The sequence below is a fragment of the Aptenodytes patagonicus genome, chromosome 7 (assembly GCF_965638725.1).
Source record: "Aptenodytes patagonicus chromosome 7, bAptPat1.pri.cur, whole genome shotgun sequence".
Taxonomy (NCBI): domain Eukaryota; kingdom Metazoa; phylum Chordata; class Aves; order Sphenisciformes; family Spheniscidae; genus Aptenodytes; species Aptenodytes patagonicus.
In genome coordinates this window covers 39,703,105-39,723,475 of record NC_134955.1, presented here as the reverse complement: position 1 = coordinate 39,723,475, position 20,371 = coordinate 39,703,105, and the positions used below count along the sequence as shown (strand labels likewise).

At 39.8% G+C, this 20,371-nt stretch overlaps 1 protein-coding gene across 2 annotated transcripts in view; it reads left to right on the top strand.

The window, feature by feature from the left end:
- Window positions 1-20,371, top strand: part of STXBP6 (syntaxin binding protein 6) — a 146,093-nt gene that overhangs the window by 34,649 nt on the left and 91,073 nt on the right. For both annotated transcript variants that reach the window (XM_076344940.1, XM_076344941.1), the window contains exon 2: window positions 16,988-17,173. In XM_076344940.1, the coding sequence (XP_076201055.1) occupies window positions 17,020-17,173 (154 nt within the window). In that variant the 5' untranslated portion in view covers window positions 16,988-17,019. The remainder of the gene's footprint in view (window positions 1-16,987; window positions 17,174-20,371) is intronic.

Sequence of the window (20,371 nt, the reverse complement as noted above, 5' to 3'; positions counted from 1 at the left end):
ATTACTTTTGTACTTGGCAAGACCTTTAGGGCACAAAAGTCTATCACTGAACTGTTACCCGAGTCTTTCAGAGTCATCTCCTTGTCTAGCCAGCCCCTGGCATAGCTGTAGTCCACGTTGGTAAAGCCCAAGCCTGGATTTCACCGCACCCTAACCATACTCCGTAATATGACCTTTGTGGAGCACTTTCAGTGCTTCTGAGTGGAGCCTTGGCCTCCACTAGCACCCAGGTTTCCACAGTAAAAGAAACAAGCAATTCATCTCCTGAAGCAATGCTTTGGTTTTATTTAGACACTGCAGGTTTAAAAAATAAAATAATTTTTAGGCTCTGAAAATCAAGGTTTGGCATTTTATAAGTTCAGTTTAGTGTTGGAGAAGGAACAGCTTTTTTCCAGATATCCTTTCAGATATCAAACCTAGTCAGGGATGGTGCCGCCTTCTTCCATGACCCCATTTCATATCCATTGCCAGAGAAGAATGAAGTGTGTCTCCTTCCTGCCTGGGCTGGGATCTTCTGCAACTGATGTGTTTTGTTCAAGTCCTTAGGAGGAGCCTTCTTTTCCTAGGTCTGAGTATGTATGACTGCACTTGGATGGGAGAACTATACGTCTTCATATTGTCTCAGTCTGGGGGTCAGGTAGAAGAAGAAAAAAAAAAGACTCGTATTCGTGTACTTGGATGGAAAGCAAGGAAGTGGGGCACTTCTCCTTTTCCCTGTCCAGAAGAAACATTTTTGGCTAGAATCCATTTGAAGTCAGTAGCCTTGAAACAATGGGTTTACTTTTTCACTGAGAAGTCATTGAGTGGTGAAAATTCACCCTCAGTGAATTTCTCCACTTTGCAGCCACTGTTGCCTGGGAATAGCAAATTACTGTTTATGAAACAAAATCATGTCAGTAACTGTACATAGAATCATAGAATCATTGAGGTTGGAAAAGACCTCTAAGATCGTCGAGTCCAACCATCAACCCAACACCACCATGCCCACTAAACCATGTCCGGAAGTGCCTCATCCACTCGTCTTTTAAATACCTCCAGGGATGGTGACTCAACCACTTCCCTGGGCAGCCTGTTCCAATGTTTCACCACTCTTTCAGTAAAGAAATTTTTCCTCATGTCCAATCTAAACCTTCCCTGGTGCAACTTGAGGCCATTTCCTCTCGTCCTATCACTAGTTACTTGGGAGAAGAGACCGACACCCACCTCGCTACAACCTCCTTTCAGGTAGTTGTAGAGAGCGATGAGGTCTCCCCTCAGCCTCCTCTTCTCCAGGCTAAACAACCCCAGTTCCCTCAGCCGCTCCTCAGAAGACTTGTTCTCCAGACCCCTCACCAGCCTCGTTGCCCTTCTCTGGACACGCTCCAGCATCTCGACGTCCTTCTTGTAGTGAGGGGCCCAAAACTGAACACAGTATTCGAGGTGCGGCCTCACCAGTGCCGAGTACAGGGGCACAATCACATCCCTAAGTCCTGCTGGCCACACTATTTCTGATACAGGCCAGGATGCCATTGGCCTTCTTGGCCGCCTGGGCACACTGCTGGCTCATGTTCAGCCGGCTGTCGACCAACAGCCCCAGGTCCTTTTCTGACAGGGAGCTTTCCAGCCACTCTTCCCCAAGCCTGTAGCGCTGCATGGGGTTGTTGTGGCCGAAGTGCAGGACCCAGCGTTTGGCCTTGTTGAACCTCATACAGTTGGCCTCGGCCCATCGATCCAGCCTGTCCAGGTCCCCCTGCAGAGCCTTCCTACCCTCGAGCAGATCAACACTCCCGCCCAACTTGGTGTTGTCTGCAAACTTACTGAGGGTGCACTCAATCCCCTCATCCAGATCATCGATAAAGATATTAAACAAGACCGGCCCCAGTACTGAGCCCTGGGGAACACCGCTCGTGACCGGCCGCCAACTGGATGTAACTCCATTCACCACAACTCTCTGGGCCCATAGACATACTCCCTGAACTGTCACCAAGCATTAGCTGTTTCACTTCTTGCTCACAGAACAAACTGAGGATAAATGCCAATTCCAGGAATTGCAATATATTGTATCTGTGTTTGGTGGAAGTAGAGTTCACCGAGTGTTTTATAGGAAGTCTTCTCATTTTAAAATGCAATTAAGAAGCACAGGCCAAAGTGTATTATGCTTACCCCATGCATATCCTTGACCATATCTGCAGGGCTGCAGCAAGCAAATCTAATCTTCCTCATCTCCATTGGATAAGTTTTAAAGATCCAGCTTTTTTAACTGGTATTTATATCATCCTTTTTTCATTGCTGGGACTGAGTCTCTTTGCCAACAGCATGTTCTTGGTACAACAGGCAAACATCAGTGTCTAAAGAACCTAAGTCACCAGCAACATGCTGGTAGGGTGTGCAGAGGATCACAGCTGAGAAACGGTGTGAAGGCAACAGAGTAAGCGATGTGAAAGACAGAATACCTAGCCTATATTTCCTGTCCCCGTTCCCCCCCCCCTCCTTTTTTTTTATTGTAGGAAGTCATAGCATTGCGTTTTGTCAGTGGAAGCTATTTCCAGGCACATGAAGGACAAGAAGCTGAGTAGTAAAAGCCAAGGTGGTAAATCACACTTGACCAATCTGACTGCCTTCTGTGATGAAACAGCTTCCTCAGTGCGTGAGGGGAGAGCTGTGGAGGCTGAACTACATGAGGGTATATATATTCCCAGTGCAATTTATTTATTCCTGTTCTGATGTCATCATAGTGCTTTGAGAAGTGGGGCTTTGCCCCCCATTTTTTTCATAGCTCATACTCAGTTTGTTTCTTCTTCTGGCAGATTGTGAGTTCTCTCTGCTCTCCTGATAGGAGATGGTGATGTTATATGGGTTGAAGAAACAAGTTTTACCTTTTCATCTGGAATGTGTAGAACTTTTTTTTTTTTAGTCTCTTGTGGCAAAATATTTCCTAACTGTGCCATCTGCCAAGAGCTTCTAAATCAAGGGCCTCTTGCACTTGGGGTTATTATATTCGATTAATTTTTTACTGGTATTTCAATGAATGTTCTCTATGTCTCCCTTCTTCCCTTCTTCACTGGAAGATGGGATTGCTCTCTTCTGTAAGCTTCTTCACTGTACCCATACTGTTTTGACAAACATATATTTGTTTCACCTATATCTTTTCTTCCCTGTAACTGTGCAGAAGATAACTACTGGTTACTCTCTAGATTACAAGTCTGTTAAGGTGGATGTAGTGGGCTTTTTCTTTATTATCCACTTAATGTTGCCAAAGTGCTGTTTTTAATGTGGATGAACCAGACACAGAAATGAGCCTTAATGTCATTTTCTCAAAATTTTTTGAGTACATTGTTTGTCTTAATTCCAGAAGAATTTATATAAAGACTTGTTATATGTATTTTAAGTTACCTTAAACATGCAAGCATATCCTTAGGTGGTAGAAGTTGTAAGTGTGTACTGTGATTTTAAGCCACCTGTGTAAGTTCTCCAAGCTTGTTTGCTAAATCTCATTAACCACTATGAAGTGAATGTGTGTGAGGTAAATTGTCATAGTGGTTTAGTCTAATGAATGGACAAGTATCAGGTTCTGAAGCCCTTTTTATTTACATACTGACTGTGTGAAATAAAGTAAAGTAAAAGGTAAAGATAAAGTGAAGTTTGATTTGGATCACTCATAGTATTAAATTAACTTTTAATTTAATTTCAATTTTTTTTAATGTAGCTGATTTTGTAGGTGGGTGGTTTTCAGGAGTTATAAGTCTGGAGATAATGCTAATGATACCTTTATGAATTTTTTTTTTTGTATCGTTCTCTGTCTGCAGAATATATGAAAGGAAAAGCCTATAGCAAAGAGATTGCTTGGTCTAATATAAGATATACTTGTAAAGTTTTCTGGATGCAGGGTGGGATAAGCAGTTAATTACTGACTGGACTTAATTGCTTTTAACTACTTAAGATGATTGTTAGACTACTTGAAAGGCAAAGTAGTTTAATAGTTTTGAATAAAGCATGGTGTTAGGATGAGTAAAGGTGACGTCCTTTTGAGTAAAGAAAGAAAAAGATCGAAGCTGTGGAGAGGAGTCTATAGGTTCATTATAACAGGCCACATCGCATCATTGTCTCTGAGACCTCAGTTTAGGATTCAGGAATAATCAATTTTAAGAATGTTGTTCTCAGGCTTGTTTCTAAAGGCATCTGCAGAGGTGAGGGTAAGGATTCAAGACTGAGTTAACAGAGTGAACTGTAGATTATTGCCAAAAGTAGTGCATATTCCCACCAGTTCCACTGTGTTGATACTAATGAGGTGCAGCTGCAAATTTTAGTATAGGATTAATGTTCTGATGAATTGGCAAAAAACTGGGAGATGAAGGATGTTGACCACTTTATTTGGCAACATCCCACAGTTAAACTGGCATAAGCTGGTGCTGAAAAGCTGCTTTTGGCTGAGGACGGGACTAGATTGATTTCTTTGTGAAACAGTTTTCCTACTTGTAACTGGATATTTCTGTCCTTGAGCAATTGTATGGGTCGCTACTATTGCATAGTGGTTGTTTGGTTTTGCACACGTGGAGGATTTTCATGAGGGTGTTTATGCTGGAAGAAGAATATGACATTTGAGATAAGCATGTAAGTATCTACATGGATTCCTTTTCTAGGCTGCACATGACAGGGGATGTGTGGCTGGCAGTTGTTTTCTCTCACATTATATTCAGATGTCTCAGTTAAAGATGCAATCTATTTATTCCTGTTGCTCTTGCAGAAAGTGTGGGATAAAAATCGTAAGACCGTATGGGATATGTGGTTGTTCTTTCAGTTGGATGCCATTTTATCTAAGGGCATTGTTGTGTAAAATATCTTTTTGTATTTTTTTAGATGGTTTCTGGCAGTAAACATTTTGAAGGATGGAGATGTCATTTTCTTTGTAATATCAATGTTTACAGCTCAGCACTAGATGTGGGATGTATTAAGTTGATTTTGGCACAGAATCATTGCGGAGGATTTGTTGCTGTGGACATCAGTTATTATACTTCTGAATTTGATAGGGGGAGATTGAAATTCTTAGTCCATTTGAGAAATGTATATTTCTAAATTTGATGTACTTTTGGTGCTATAATTATCTTCGTGTAAGCCTGTGAAGATGTATTGAAAGATGATGTTATTTCGGGGTCCATAGCTGTGCCCACTGTTTAGAGACAAGGTAAATTAATCGCAGTAAAGTTGTGAGCGAGATGAAGATTGGAAGGATATCTGATAACATTGATTGAGTTGGTATCTTGTGGGATCAGTCTAATGAAAGATGTACATTGTATGTTTTGGGTTTTTTTAAACAGTCCTCCTGCTTTGACACATGAAATGGGTAGATGCCTAAGGGTTATAAATGTAGGTTCTGTGTGCAAGAAGCATAAAATCACTCCTAAATTTATTAAATGAATGTTGCAGGGTTTTTGTGTTGTATCGTCCTGTCCTGTCCCCCCTCCTTGGATAGGATGTTTCTTAGACAAGCTTAGGTGCCACTGTTGGGTCCACCTTCTGGTGCCTCCATGTTGTATTGTCTCAGTTCAGGCGTGCAAAACATACATAACTGTTTGAAGTGAAAACATTAAGAGAAAGCTGTTCCACTATCTCTCTCTTCTGGGAAAATGTAAAAACATAATAAAAAGAACTAGAGAAGGATGTTTTTATTTGCTTTGGCTATCTAGGTTCCCCTCTTTCATACCTCACTGTGCTGTTATATTGTTGATCTCAGAATTTAGTGTAGAGCTGTAAAATGTTACTGTGTTTTACAGGTATCCCATACATTGATTAATACCCCACTGATCTGTAAGAGATTTTAATCTAAAACTTACTGGTTTGTCCAGATTCATAAACCTGATGAAAGCTTTCACATCCTCGAGAAGCCACTACTTGTTCCCTGAAAGGAGTGCAGAGGGGGAAGCGGTATCTTCTTTTTTTTTACTTTAAAAGAAGAACATCTTGTTCCCAATAGGCTATCACTTGACAAGGTGATTTCTCCCCACCACCTCCATGTTTAATAGAAATTTTCTAGTTGTTAAAATAGAATGCTTCTACCACTGATCACTGATTGCAAATTACTATGAAAGCATCAAGGGAGAGGAAAAAGCCAGTAGTTTCCTTTCTAGCTTTTCTCAGATTTCTGTGAGACTAAACAACAAGCCATTCATTAAAAAAAAAAAAAGAAAAAAAAAGTCTTCAAACGTACAAGCTCTGTTTGCAGTGGTTTGGGGTTTTTTTTGTTTTTTTTTATTCTCTCCTGAATTCTGTCAGGAGTGCAGAGCTAAGCAATTAAACATAGTGGGGGCATAAAAGGCACGGATGGTATTTTTAATAATTCCTGAGATGATAACATCCCTTGAACAAAACACTGGAGCGGACCAGTTTTTCGTACTTTCTTCAGTTTGCAGGACTCTGCAGTTTTGCAGGCTTTATTGGCTCACCCATTTTGAAATGGGTGATTCTTACTGTCGGAGGATTCTGTAAGCAGCATGTCAGAAATGTGTTCAGCTTGTGTTATTTGCCAGAAGGAAAACTGTATTTAGTTAACTGCTAGAAAATATTGGGACGCTGCCAACAGATGGTTTACTACTTTTACACAGTTCTTGTTTTCCCCTCAAATAAAACATTGTTGTAATACTTTACAGAGGTCTCTGCCATTACAGAAATTCTGATATCTGCAGAACCTGATATGTTCCATTCTTAAAATAATTACGCGTTTTGCTAGTAAGTGATTTTGCTCACGCATTTGGAGTGATTGGAAAAAAATATTTATCCTTACCAGAAAAAGTTGATTCACCTTGGATGGATGAAGTAGAACGCTTTAATCCCTTGATGTTATGTCTTATCCCATTGTGTAACTCTGCTTTTGTACTCTTCCCCAGCATTAAAGTAATATAAAGGAACATAATGATAAAGAGTTTACTCCCCCCCTTCTTTTTTTTTTTTTTTTTTTTTTTTTCTTCCCCCCAGATGTGGGTGTTGCAGGTTGCAGTTCAGAAAATGGAAAGTCTTTAACGTGAGACCCTCGACTTTGTTCCCTGCTTCTCTTTTGGAATATTCCATTTAATAGATGACTGTAATGTGCAGAAGTTTGCAGTTTGTACTAATACCAGTTATATGAGGAGGAACGGAAATGGAACTGTGAGAATTTGGAAAACATGATTTAAGACCATACTGAGGTATACTAGTTGGAGTAAGCCAGTGGCAAGAGTACAGTGTGCTGCTAGCTGTTAGCCGAAACAGGTTTTTTTCTTTTTTTTTTTTTTTCCCCTTTAGAACACCCTCAACTAATACTGTAGTAATATCCTATCTCTCTGGCATCCTGTACACTGAATTATGAATCCATTTAACATCAGATTTTTCAGTGATCAGTACTTAGTACTTGCAGAGTTTGTCCTTATTGAGCAGCTGTGATTGTTCGTGCTAAGAAGTCAAAATCAGCTTCCTGTGAGATGTCTTGCCAGAAGTAGCTGCTGTGACTTGGTGTGTTCTAGTTATGTAGGATATTCTGTAGCAATAGCATTGTATAATATTTTTTGTATATTCCTATATGCAGCAGGTTCTGATTTAGTGCAGAAATCACACTGCATGCTAACAGAGCCTAACTTCCAACCTGCCTTTTTGCTATGCCTCTGTTTAGCCCAACAAATAACGGAGTCAGTATACCAAGAAATTTGCTCCTATTTTGAGACGTGTTTGTTCTTATCAAGGAGAAGCCCCATATGAACTCCTCTGTTTTTTACCACTTTTTATTCAGTTTGTTTCTTTGTTGCAAGTTTTGATTTTGAAAAATTTTGTCTAGATTGGCTCCGTGCCATGTCTTCAGTCAGCCAATTTCACTATTTGATGAAAGCTCCTGACATTTCAGGTTCTGTCTTTAAACCGCAGTTTCATGATTCTTGTAAACTAATATTGCTGGTGCCTAAGGCAGCCCTTATCTTACCCCTGCTCTTCCTTCCCATGTGCTGACACACAGCTGTGTAGTTAACTGAGTCAGGGAGCTGATCTGAGTAAAACCAAAACTGATCACTATTTTTTTTTATTTTAAACGGGATTAAACCTGGGTTAACTCTCTTGTCTAGTTCACTGCACTACCACATAAGCACTTGTGATGTCATAAGAAAGAAAAGTGCACAGGGAAGTCAATTGTTTCTGCCAGCACAAATGCACGAGCTGGGCATGAATTAAATGTGAAACAACAAGAACTGCTGAAAGAAACTGTGCATGCTCCAAACTGCAGTCCTTCAAACCCATTCCCCTTTCCCTGGGGAATGTGAGGTGCTCCTTCTCACCAAGATTCATTAATTTCATTTTTTTTAATGATTTTTCTTTGCCAAAATATTGGACAAACAATGGAACAAAATCTATTTTTAAGGAACTAGAGGGTGACTGGAGAGAGAACTAAAAAAAAAAAAATAAAAACTTCAAACCAATTGATTTGTTTCTGTGATAAAGTATTAGGCCCTGTGAATAAATTGGAACTGGCAGATATATCTCAACTTTAATGGTACCTTTGATACTGTCTCGTGACGTTAGTCATGAGTGAGCTAAGGAAATTAAGTTTACATGGAAGGTAGCGTAAGATGTAGGAACACAAAAATGATTGTAGAAGTGTATTTAGAGGAGTTGGTATCTTTCTAGTTCTAATTGGAGTGAAGGGAGGCTGTGTTAGGTCTCAGTTTTAACTGATTAAAGTGATGGCACACAGAATGTACAACCTGACTTTGGGTGAGTGTCAATCTAGAGACCTGCAAGTGTTGAAAGACAGGATTGGAATTTAAAATGATCTTTCAGTATTGGAGAAGTAGCCTGAAAGCAGTAAGTACAAAAATCCCCTGTTAAGTGGGAATAATTAGTTACTCAGATGTCAAATGTCTTTTTTTCAGAAAAAGATTGAAGAACATGGTAGATGTTGCACTGAAGCTCTTTTCTTTTGTTGACCAGTTGGAAAAGATCCATGTATGGCAGTAGCTGTATAAGCAGGAGTGTTCGCTGTGAGGTCTATAAAGTATCATAGAATCATAGAATATCTTGAGTTGAAAGGGACCCATAACGATCATCGAGTCCAACTCCCTGCTCCTCGCAGGACTGCCTAGAACTAAACCATATGACTAAGAGTATTGTCCAGATGCTCCTTGAACTCTGACAGGCTTGGTGCCATGACCACTTCCCTGGGGAGCCTGTTCCAGTGACTGACCAAGTAGTTCTTCCAGTTGACTCTGGTGCCATAAATGAAGCTGTGAGTCCAAATTTGAGGACTGCATTTCAAAAAAGATGTAGGCCAATGGAAAAGAGTCTAGAGAGGTGAGATGTCTGGAACAAGAAATCTGTGAGGAATGACAGAAGAAACTGTGATAGTTCAGCCTGCAAATAAAAGTCTAAGGGCCGATGTAGTAACTGGTCTTAACATCTAAAAAGGTCATAAGAATTAAGCTGACTTCTTAAGATTATGATTTTCAGTGTTTCTATGCAGAAGTAGTAGTTCTTACTGCTATGAATGTCCCAGGGTCCTGAAGTAATAAATACAACTTTCCACAAATGCAAATGTGGTCTTTCTGGGGCTTTGTTATAACATCTGGCAGTTCCTAAGTTTCTCTGTGAATGTCTTTGTGAGATGAAAAACGTTCCCGTTTCGAAAAGATGACTCCAGCGGCAGTCTTCCCAAGCAGTTCTCATTGCCTTTCGGTAAACAGTTTTGTTGTTTGAATGGTGCTGCTTAATGTGGCGTTGTCCATCCTTATTTTCAAATTCATACATTGTCAAACAAGAATGACTTTCAGATTTTGGGACTCTTTTAATGAGAACCTCTCTGAGTGGGTCCCCAGCTGTTGCTGTTCACTTGGAAAGGCCCTGACAGGGCTGTACCACCTTCTATTGAGGTGTCTTTCCCTCCCTGGGGCATCTCCCAGAAGCATCCCCAGCTGACCATACGGGCTCTGGGAGAAAGCATGTTTTGGGAACACTGCTGCTTTTGGCTGTTAAGAAAATGCTTAGAGAATGAATGTCCACAATGTCCACCGATTCTTGCGTTATTATTTTATTAACTTCTTACGAGTATAGTCTTGATCCAAAATGCTATGAAAACATAAGCAGCGATTCATTTTAATTTGCTGCAGTTCTTGAATGTATGGTTGTTTTCTTGCATGCCTGTTTAAAGCAGTCTGCTCCTAATTGTCTGCAGCTGTTCACGCAGAGAACTCCAGTACAGAAATGCTATACGTCTTACATTTGAGTTGGATTTTTCCAGCTTGCAGTACTGTAAGTTCACTTCAGAATTCACATCTTCTTGTGAGCAAAGTTTAGCTGGGACCCACCATACTGGTTTCTAGGACATTAGCTACTAGATCTGGAATTGCTGTGTTCTTGTCAGAACAAGAAAAAATTGTTTGACCTGGAATATACAGTAACCCATCCATCAATATGCCTCTTTCGTGCCTTCTTGTACTGCCTCCTACTTAATTTTCTGTATCTCCTGGGCAGAGTTTGGGCGCACAGAGTCTCAAAAGAACCAAGTGATCTTGCATCTTCTGCTTTGGCTACCATCTGGCTTCAGGAAGTAAGGGTATTGGTTACCATGATGCTGTAGGTATGCCTCTCACTCAGCAGTAATACACCTTTACTAGAGCAGAGTGCAGGAATGAAAACAGCTGCTCTGTCTTCTACATGAAAGTGGGACTGGTTCTCATTTACCCACTTGCGGGATTTCTGTGATATCCCTGATAACCTGTCATTGTAAGTAGATGTTTGGGGGTTTTTGGAGGTGATGGAGGGAGGTAAACAAAACTTCTAGGTGAACTTTGTTCATTTTTTAAAAGGATTGTGTTATGCTCTGCCAGATTGAGGCACTGGATGATGTAAACGCAAAGGTACCTTTCTGTTCTGCATCCCTTTTTTATCACTTCTTTATAAATACATATTCCATTCAGAGCTCTTGATGCATTTGATCTCTTTAGACCCATAGGTCCATACAACTTGCACAGAACTCAAATCACCTTCCTTTGGGATGAAAGGTTGTAGGAATTGCTCAAGGCCTCGGGCTTCCTGCCTCAGGTGAAGAAACATGTCAAACATCAATTTTTAGGCACTTAGTGCTTCTGTCTGATTTTAACATATTACTACTGTGCACTTTGCCCCTCTATTTTTTTTTTTTTCCTTGACTAAATGCATCACATTCTCAGGGCACAAAGTATGGTTCCTGTTCCTTTTGCTTATTCTAGGAGTTCTTGAGAGATTCATGGATCATTCAATCCAGGCTGCTCTAAGGGGTCAGTAGACAATGCTGGAACACTATTAAATCCCTGTAACCAAACCATAGCTTGGTTACAAAAACCTTCTTAACTTTGTTTTTATTTCTAACTTACAGTACATTCTGCCAAATGTTGGTCTTGCATCAGGTGGGCTACAATATAAAGCCTCTGTAGGCTCCACTTAAAAGAAAGAAAAAAGTCACTTCACTGCAAGAAAGACTCAAGTTTTAGATTTAGGAGCCACTGCTCTCTGAAGTCTGCTTATGTCCAGTTCAGCTTGATAGGGCAGTTTACTTTGTAGTTATATATGTAAGTAAAAACACATTTCTTGTTTCTCTTTTAAATTGCCACAAATACGGTTCACATATTTTTCATGTTTTGGAATTAATATTTTATTCAAATGAACCAGTCATCACTGAAAGCTTAGTTTAAAAAATGAATTGGAAAGGTAACTGCCTACAAATAACTCTGGAGAGTGATTATTTTTTTTCCAGTAAATACTTTTAAAAGTCGTGAACTCATGTTAGTAGGATGCAATTTTCTGGCCTGTACAGTGGCTGCCACTATTGTCCTAATTTAAATAAAAATATATCAAGCAAAGTTAGATTTTGCAAATAGAAGGATGACAGAAGGTATTCTGATCTTCTTGTTATGTTTAAGCCTTTTAAAGATTTCATCTTGACTGTTTTAGAGTAAGGTTGATCTACTGGTTTAACCCTTGTTTGCAGAGCTAATTAAACTTGGTGTTACTCCTTTAGGATAGAGTTAAGCTTGATAAATCTATTGCAAACCAACTTTAGAAATGGTATGTTCTAATATTTGCTTTTTAAGGAGTTATAAATTATTTGCCTTGGTTTAGCAATGATTTTGTGCTTCTCCAAAGTTGTACTAGCTATTTGTTTGAGACAACAACAAATACAGAATGTTGATGAATGGTAATGATCAAACATGTAGTCTCAACGCTTCCAGCAAGTAAATACCAGACAATTATCACAATAGCAGAAGCTGGGCTTTTAATAATGGTGTCTTGCAATGATTTCCTAAAGTAGATGTCCTCTGTCAGGATGGTGGCTTTATTAAAAGCAGATTTGAGTGCTTGCTAGAGCTACCAGTGCAGCCCAGCAATAGTTGGTTGCTCAGATGATTTCACACTGCAGGCAGCATTTCAGTGGTTAGCCTGTCCTGTGAGCCCATCCCTGTTTGTGATTAAACTAAAAATCCTTGAAAACAGCAAGACTTAACATACTGAACATTTTTTCTTTTTTTGGAAAACATTACTTGCTCTTCCTTCTCTTGCTTCTTACTTCATTTCTCCTTGCTAATTTACTACTATTTAAATTCTGCATGCTGAGGATTAGTTTCCCCAGTTCCTCTGTGTACCAATACCTCAACAAAGATACTGTAAATCTTTTTTCCACTTACTTGCATGGTCTTATAAAACATCTGGATGTAAAGATAAGTCAGCCACTTGCTGGCTGTCTGCCCGAAAACAGTCTGAGACTCTGGCTGACCAGAGAACGGTCCAAGATTTTTGTTACTGAACGTGTGGGATCTGTGAAGGTATTAGCTAAAGTATCTTGGTTTTATTTAGTATCTTTTTTAGAAATTACCTTTAATCCCCATCCCCTCACATGCACATAGAGAGGAATGGTCAGCTGTTCCTAGGAGGAGGTTTTAGTGGTAGAAATATCATGGAGAAGAATTGCAGCAGAGAAAGATCTGGGGAGATACAAACGGGCTGTGTGTTACAGGCACTAGTTCAAATCTGCCCAGGAATCTTGCCTCTTGGGTGTTTCTGTTGAGTGCTGGGGGCACAGTGTAAATGTTGACATCCTCTTCCATAACACTGTGATGGCTGGAGTGAAAATCTGCAGGAGGAAAATGGAATTTTCTTTGTTCAGCCAAAAGCCATCATTATAATAAATTTGAGTGGAATTAAGTACATGGAACAAAGAAAGCATGTGAGGCAGGAAAGTCTCTTTAAAGACTCTTACATTTACTGAAATGTTTAAATCCCTCTTGCCACAGAGGGGTAAACATTCTGAACAGTAATGCACTGGCTCAGAGTGCTCAGAGATCCTCCAGTAAAAGTTTCAACTTTTAAGGCATTTTATATTTGAGCACGGGGGAAACTGTTTGCATTCCAAAGTGTGTGAGTCTACATGGGCCATGAATGGAAATTGCTAATGGTTTGCATTCATCCTGGAATGTGCGCCAAGAACAAACGTTACTGTGTAAAGAAATCTGCATGTACTGCATGAAGTTTTGCATGTACCGCCAGCATCTTTTTTTTCAGATGAAAAGGGGTGTTTTTGTTGGAGAATGGGAAAAATTGAGACTTATTCATGTTCCTTGAGCAAGTCTTCCATATTTTTTTAGTAAGACGAATAAAAAGATTCCATTATGCCCGCTTTTGAAAAAGAAGAGTACTGGAATGTTTTATGTACTTAAGACTTTAATATAACCTTTGCTTTTTATAGCATCATATAATATCTCAAGTTGAAAAGGATCCATAAGGATCATCAAGTCCAACTCCCATAGATCCACCAGTAAATATGCAGAAGGTAGCTTATTTAAACCCAGCTGCTGTTTTTTTTGACCTATGAAAAACAATGTCATCCAAACTATACTGACAGCTCAATCTCAGAAGTCTGTTTGCACACAGGCACAGTTAGTTGTTTTCTTTTTTAAATAAATAGGCTTTTGTGGTTCGTGCCAGTGTCAGTTTCCACATTAGATCCAGCAATCATATCAAGTAACACTGCATTAGATTAACTGGTTAATTCTGGCATCTGATGCTGTTGTAAACTAAGTATTGGGAACAGAAGGATCACAACCTCCTAGGCAGTGAGTGCATGCTTTAGTCAGAGGTTACAGTTACAACATTTGGTGTCTACAGCATCTGTCTGTGTACAACTTATGGTGGATGTCTATACAACCAGCTTAATCACAAAGCAAATAACAGCATGCAGCAATAAACTGCAGTATTTGATTGTTGTATGTCATGTCTTCTGTGTCCCTACTGAAACAGATTTAATCTGTCTTGGGATATTGTGTTGAGCTAGGCTTTATTTAAAGTTGGATTTGTATGTGCGTAAAAGCACTTGCATTAAGAGATAGATGTGTATATATGTAGAGAGGTATGTTAATCAAATCTCCTAGGTTTTGCATTTATTTTGGGTTATTGTCTATGTGGCAGTCATTCTAGTTTCATGTTTTAAGTTGCAGTGCACATATGAAGCAAAACGATTTGGGAAATCTATGAAATAGGATTTGGATAGTGTCTCGTTTGTTTGGCTTGCCTCCTGTTCAGCAGTTTTATCAAATGCAGCTATATACAGGGAGACTTATTGCTTGTAATATCCTTAAAGTAAATCTTCAAGTGCTGTATGAAAGTTTTGAAGCTATAAACCAATAATATTTTCTGCTACAACCAACTGTAGGTAGGGAAAACTTATATCCTCTCTTAATCCAGGAAGCCTTTACATCACCGAGTATATCTTTGAAATCACACTTTATTTTGCAGCGTGTGAACCTCAGGAAAATGTCTGAGAACATCTATTCAACAACTCAGTTGCAGAATTAACAGCATCAGGTTGTTGCAAGCTGAAGAACACTTTTTCAGTTGGCTGTGACTCGAGTATATTTTTACCTGACAGCATTTGTGTATGTTTTCCCAATAAGCTATTTATTGAAAATTCTTTAAGCATGTCAAGCTCTGAGACTGAAGTTATTTTTGCAAAGATTATCAGTCTTTATCTCAGTCAGAAGGAGGTCTGTGTGATTAAACCCATAGTCATTGACAGTGGCCTTGAATTTAAAAAACAAAAACAAACAAAAATAACCCCCCAAAAAAACCTGCTGTGCCAGCAGCTCACATGCTGGTATAAGATATACTGCAAATATTTTCATAACACAGAAGAGGAGAAAATTGTGGTATCATGAACAGGAATGTGAAAACAACCTTTTCTAAGTAACTAGCAGGTAAGTTTATTCTTTTGATTCTTTTTTCATGTTGATATATTTCTTGTTAAGGATAGGTAACTTACATGGCAGGAATTACGAAATCACATCTTTTCAGGAGCTGTGCATTCTTTCTTCCTTTGAAATTGGTCTGGATTTTTCCTTTGACGGGGCCATTTTTTAAATGCAATTGATTTTTGTAAAAGTGCATGTAAAATAACTTAATGCTAAAACCTGTCAGAATTTGTGTACCTCTATATTGGTTAACTGAGGTATACTATTACAGATTATTTTGGCAAAGGATTCTATTTGCGTCCCAAAATAAATAGGTGGTGAATTTGATTTGGACTAATTTGTGCTCTCTCACACACCTCCATGAATACAGCTTTTTTTTTTTTTTTTTTTAAGATAAAGGAATTCATAAATAAGTGCCAACAAAATGTTGAGACTGAAAGTGTTAAGACAATTACTTTGCTGATGGTATGCACACTAAAAATAATGGATCCATGACGTTTTTGGCTTCATAATCTAATTTGACTGGAATTTATCTATGTTTTCTAATAGTTAAATTGTGGCAAATATCGAATGATCCCACAGGCAGAATTTCTGGCTTCACTAGTTGAGACCTGGAGATGATCTTACTCATACTAAGAAAGCTAAGGATGTCAAAAAAGATCTGTGGGCTTGAAAGTCTTAATAATACGGAGATGTGGAATTTAATGTATGCGTACTGGAGTGTCATTGTATTTGAACAACAAAAAGGGGCATTCAGCAGTCTCTGTTAGTGGGACCTATAGACTTATTAACAGATTTCAGTGCAGAACTAATAGGAATTATAACTGTGGTGCTGTTTAGATTAAGAGCCTGTTAATATCCCCTCTGTAACCGAGTTCTCTCTCCATTAGTTAGGCTTCTCTGTAAGCTGTGGTCAGATTGACCTTTCTTTTGCTGGACACGCCTGAATAAGCAGCTTTCCTCCTTCTCCCTCCCAGTTCTCTACTTTTTTTTTATTTTTTTTTTCCTCTCCAAATGTCTCTCCTAAGTTGACTATGCTGTTTTCTTATGAAACACATTGAGGAACTGACCTGGGTCAAATTTAGTTAGCAGAAAAGAGGAGGTGTGGTTTTGTCTGTGTGAACCCTGATGGTTTCTCTGACACTGTTTCTGTGCAGTTTCCCAGTTGGTAATTACAGAGGAGTTGAGGGGATGAGGTGCTAAACCTGCAAGAGGTGTAGGAGCTTCTTAATCAAGTACTGTCACCAAGAGCAGTGCTCCTGAATGAACAGTCTTATCGAGTCTGAAGCTTTCTGTATCTTCTGTGAACGTGACTTCTTGTCTGCCAGCACAACCAAGCTCAGAGAGGATGCTGATGAACTCAACCGCAGTGTTCCTTCCCTATGCCCTTGCAGTGCTTTCCCTGTCTATGTGGGACAGATGAGGTTCCCTCCAGTTACCAGAGAGGGAATTAATGAAGCTTTTATATGCAGCATGAAGTTACAGGGTGTCCCTCTGAGAAGATTTTGCATCGTACTGAAGTGCTAGTATGGACAGCTTCTGCCCAAAATAGGCTAAGCTAGTTTAAGAGAATTTAAGAAGCATGAAGAACAACTTAAGTGAAGACTCTTAGATACTTTGAAAATTCTGCCTATAAGTGCATGAAACTATATTCTAAATTCTTTGAATCATTAAAAACTTTATTTGAAGGTCAGAGTTGCTAATGCCCATGTGAGTTAGCTGGACTTTCACATAACTTAGGAGTTTCTAATATTTTTTTTTTTTATTTATGATTTTATTTTTAGAGAGCAGCAGTCTGCTATATCTGTGATCTACAATGAATGCCAAATCTGCAATCAGCAAAGAAATTTTTGCCCCACATGATGAAAGGATGCTGGGAGCCGTCCAAGTGAAAAGAAGAACAAAAAAAAAGATTCCTTTCCTAGCTACTGGGGGTCAGGGTGAATATTTAACATACATCTGCCTGTCAGGTAAGATTAATGTTTTTGACATCCAGTTATCTGTTTTGGTTTATCTTTGATTAACTGATTAGATGTTGTCTGTAGCCATAAGGAGCTGGGTGACTCAAATGTTAATAAAGTAACCAGAGAAGTATGGCGCTTATTTCTTTAATCTTGAGAAACCACATGCTCAAGGCTATTAATATTTATACCATATAATAAATTGAACAGGTGGTTTCATTGTTTAAAAAAAATTGGGTATTCTCTCACAGCATAGCTGCAGAGTATGAACAAATAGAATATCTGGTAACAGTCTTTGCTTATTGAGGCTAAGATCTTTCTTGGAGGGATGAACTTTACAATGTATTTCCTTTTAATGCCCTGAAATTTTTTGTTTGAAGCAAATATGCTTTCCTCTGCTTTTCATATTTGCCTCTGTGTTACCAGCTCATTGGGTACTTAGATATACTACTTTCAGCCAGAATATTTTCAGTTCATTGAACAGAACAGTGGTGCTATGTGAAAATCACCTGACTTCAAAAGGGATGAAGATGGAAATATTTGGATTGAAAGAAGAAAAGGATGTGTAAAGACATGTTTTGTGAGAGGTCACGGGGAACAGGGAGAAATGATCTATTCATTGCTGATGTGTTCAGATGACATTAATTTGAGTTTCTCCAAGGACAAACCAGCACTCATGAGAGTCTGGATTTCAGGAACAGGATAGGTAGTAGCTGTACGATGTTTTGCTTTATATTTTTACCCTTTCTAATAAAACTGAAGGTCTAATTTTTTTTTTTTTTTAAGTGTATAAATTAAACCCATTGATTGGGTAACTTGTGGTTAACTATGGTATCGTAGGTTTTTGGATGGCTTTTTTTTAATGCTTTGAGTACTTTCTGGTCATTGTAGTGACATTTACCTTAATTAAGATTAGGTCTCAAGGCAGTTGGAAAGCAGTTTGTGATCCTGGTTTGCTTGTAGTTTACACCTGTTTTCCAACTTAGAGTGGAATTCAGTTGCCTGGAAGTAGGCATTCAGTACACTTTTAGGTTTCTTGCCCTTCTTCCAGGTAGCTCTCTAGAAAGGCAGAAATCCCTTGTAGTTTCTATGTCTGCCAACTGAGTGTGTGTGAATATCTTTGGTATCCTAGGGTGATTTAGTCACTTAGGTTTTTAGGCGTATCAGTTGGTCCCTTTGAGTGTGTGCACCTTACTGGAAGTTAAACTAGTGGTCAGAGGAAGAATCATAGAATAGTTTGGGTTGGAAGGGACCTTTAAACCAACCCCCTTGCAATGAGCAGGGACATCTTCAACTAGATCAGGTTGCTCAGAGCCCAGTCCAACCTGACCTTGAATGTTTCCATGGATGGGGCATCCACCACCTCTCTGGGCAACCTGTGCCAGTGTTTCACCACCCTCAGCATAAAAAATTCCTTGTATCTAGTCTGAATCTACCTCCCTTTAGTTTAAAGCCATTCCCCCTTGTCCTGTTGCAACAGGTCCTGCTAAAAGGTTTGCCACCATCTGTTCTATAAGCCCCCTTTAAGTACTGATAGGGTGCAGTGGATGCAATGTTTCCCTTTTTCCAGTCACCAGGGACTTCACCTGACTGCCGTGACTTTTCAGATACAGAGAGTGGCTTGGCAACTACATCAGCCAATTCCCTCAGGACTCTGGGATGCATCTCATCAGGTCCCTTGGATTTATGTATGTTCAGGTTCCTCAGGTGGTCACAAACTTGATCTTCTGTTACAATGGGAGGGACTTTGCTCCCCCAGTCCCTGTCTTGCGGTCCATCTACTCGAGAGGTATGGGAAGAGAGGTTGCCAGTGAAGACTGAGGCAAAGATGTTGTTGCGTACCTCCGCCTTCTCCTCATTCGTTGTCACCAGTTTGCTACTCATGTTTATTGGGGGGGTACACTTTCTTTGACCTTCCTTTTCTGGCTGAGTCTTCTGGATTGCCTACAGCTCACCGTGCTACTTTTCCAGCAGATATCGGGGTGGTTGAAGTCCCCCAGCAGGATGAGAGCCTGTGAGCGCAATGCCTCCTGTATCTGGAGTAAGAAGGTTTCGTCAATAGGCTTCCCTTGATCGGGCAGCCTGTAGTAAACACCAACCAGAAGGTTCCCTTTGTTGCCTTGGTCTCTAATTCTTACACATAAGCTTTCAACCTGCTTGTGGCTATTCTTCAGAGACAGCTCTTCACAATTTATCCATTTCTTGACATAGAGGGCAACCTCTCCTCCCCTCCTTCCTCACCTGTCCCTTCTGAACAGCCTGTAGCCATTGATAGCCACACTCTAGTCATGGGATTTGTCCCACCAAGTTTCAGTAATGGCAGCTAGGTAGTAGCTTTCTAGCAGCGCAGTGGCTTCCAATTTCTCCTGTTTGTTGCCCATGCTGCATGCATTGGTGTAGAGGCACTTCAGCTGTGCTGTTGGCCATGTCAACTTCTTATAACACACCTTAATTCCTTTGACATACTTCACTGGTGTTTCCCTGTTGGCTTCTACTACCTCAGGAGCCCCTGGCTCATCTCTGTAAGACTTCGTGTGCTCCAGTGTACTCAGCACATCTCAGAGCAACAGGCTGAGGGCCCTTGCTAGCACCCCGTCAAACCTTGGCGTGTCGTCCCACAGCTTGTCATGGGCAAGCCTGATATTATTGCCCCTCCCCCTTCAAGTCTAGTTTAAAGCTCTGTCAATGAGCCCCATTAGCTTGTGAACAAAGATCCTCTTCCTTGTTTGAGAAGGGTGAATCCCATCCAATGCCAGCAGGCTTGGTGCCATGTAGACCATCCCATTATCAAAAAACCCGAAACCGTGGTGGTGACACCAGCCACAGAGCTGTGTATTAATAGACTGGGTCTGTCTGTTTCTTCCAATGTTGCTGCCCACAACTGGAAGGATAGAGGAAAAAATTACCTATGCTCCAGATTCCCTTACCAACGGTCCCAAGGCCCTGAAGCCTCTTTTGATTGCCCTTGGACTATGCACTGCTGCTTCATCGCCACCCACATGGAAGAGCAAGAAGTGCTCTATGAATCTTAGAAGATTGCAATTATTTTTGGACTAAATGGAAGACTGTTTTATGGACTCTTTCAAATTTTTTTCCACTGAAAACTATGTTAAAACTTTCAAAACACAGGAAGTAAAACACTGTGACTCTACTACTGGTATAAGACATCACACACATGCACATAAAAGGTACATTTATTGAATGTTA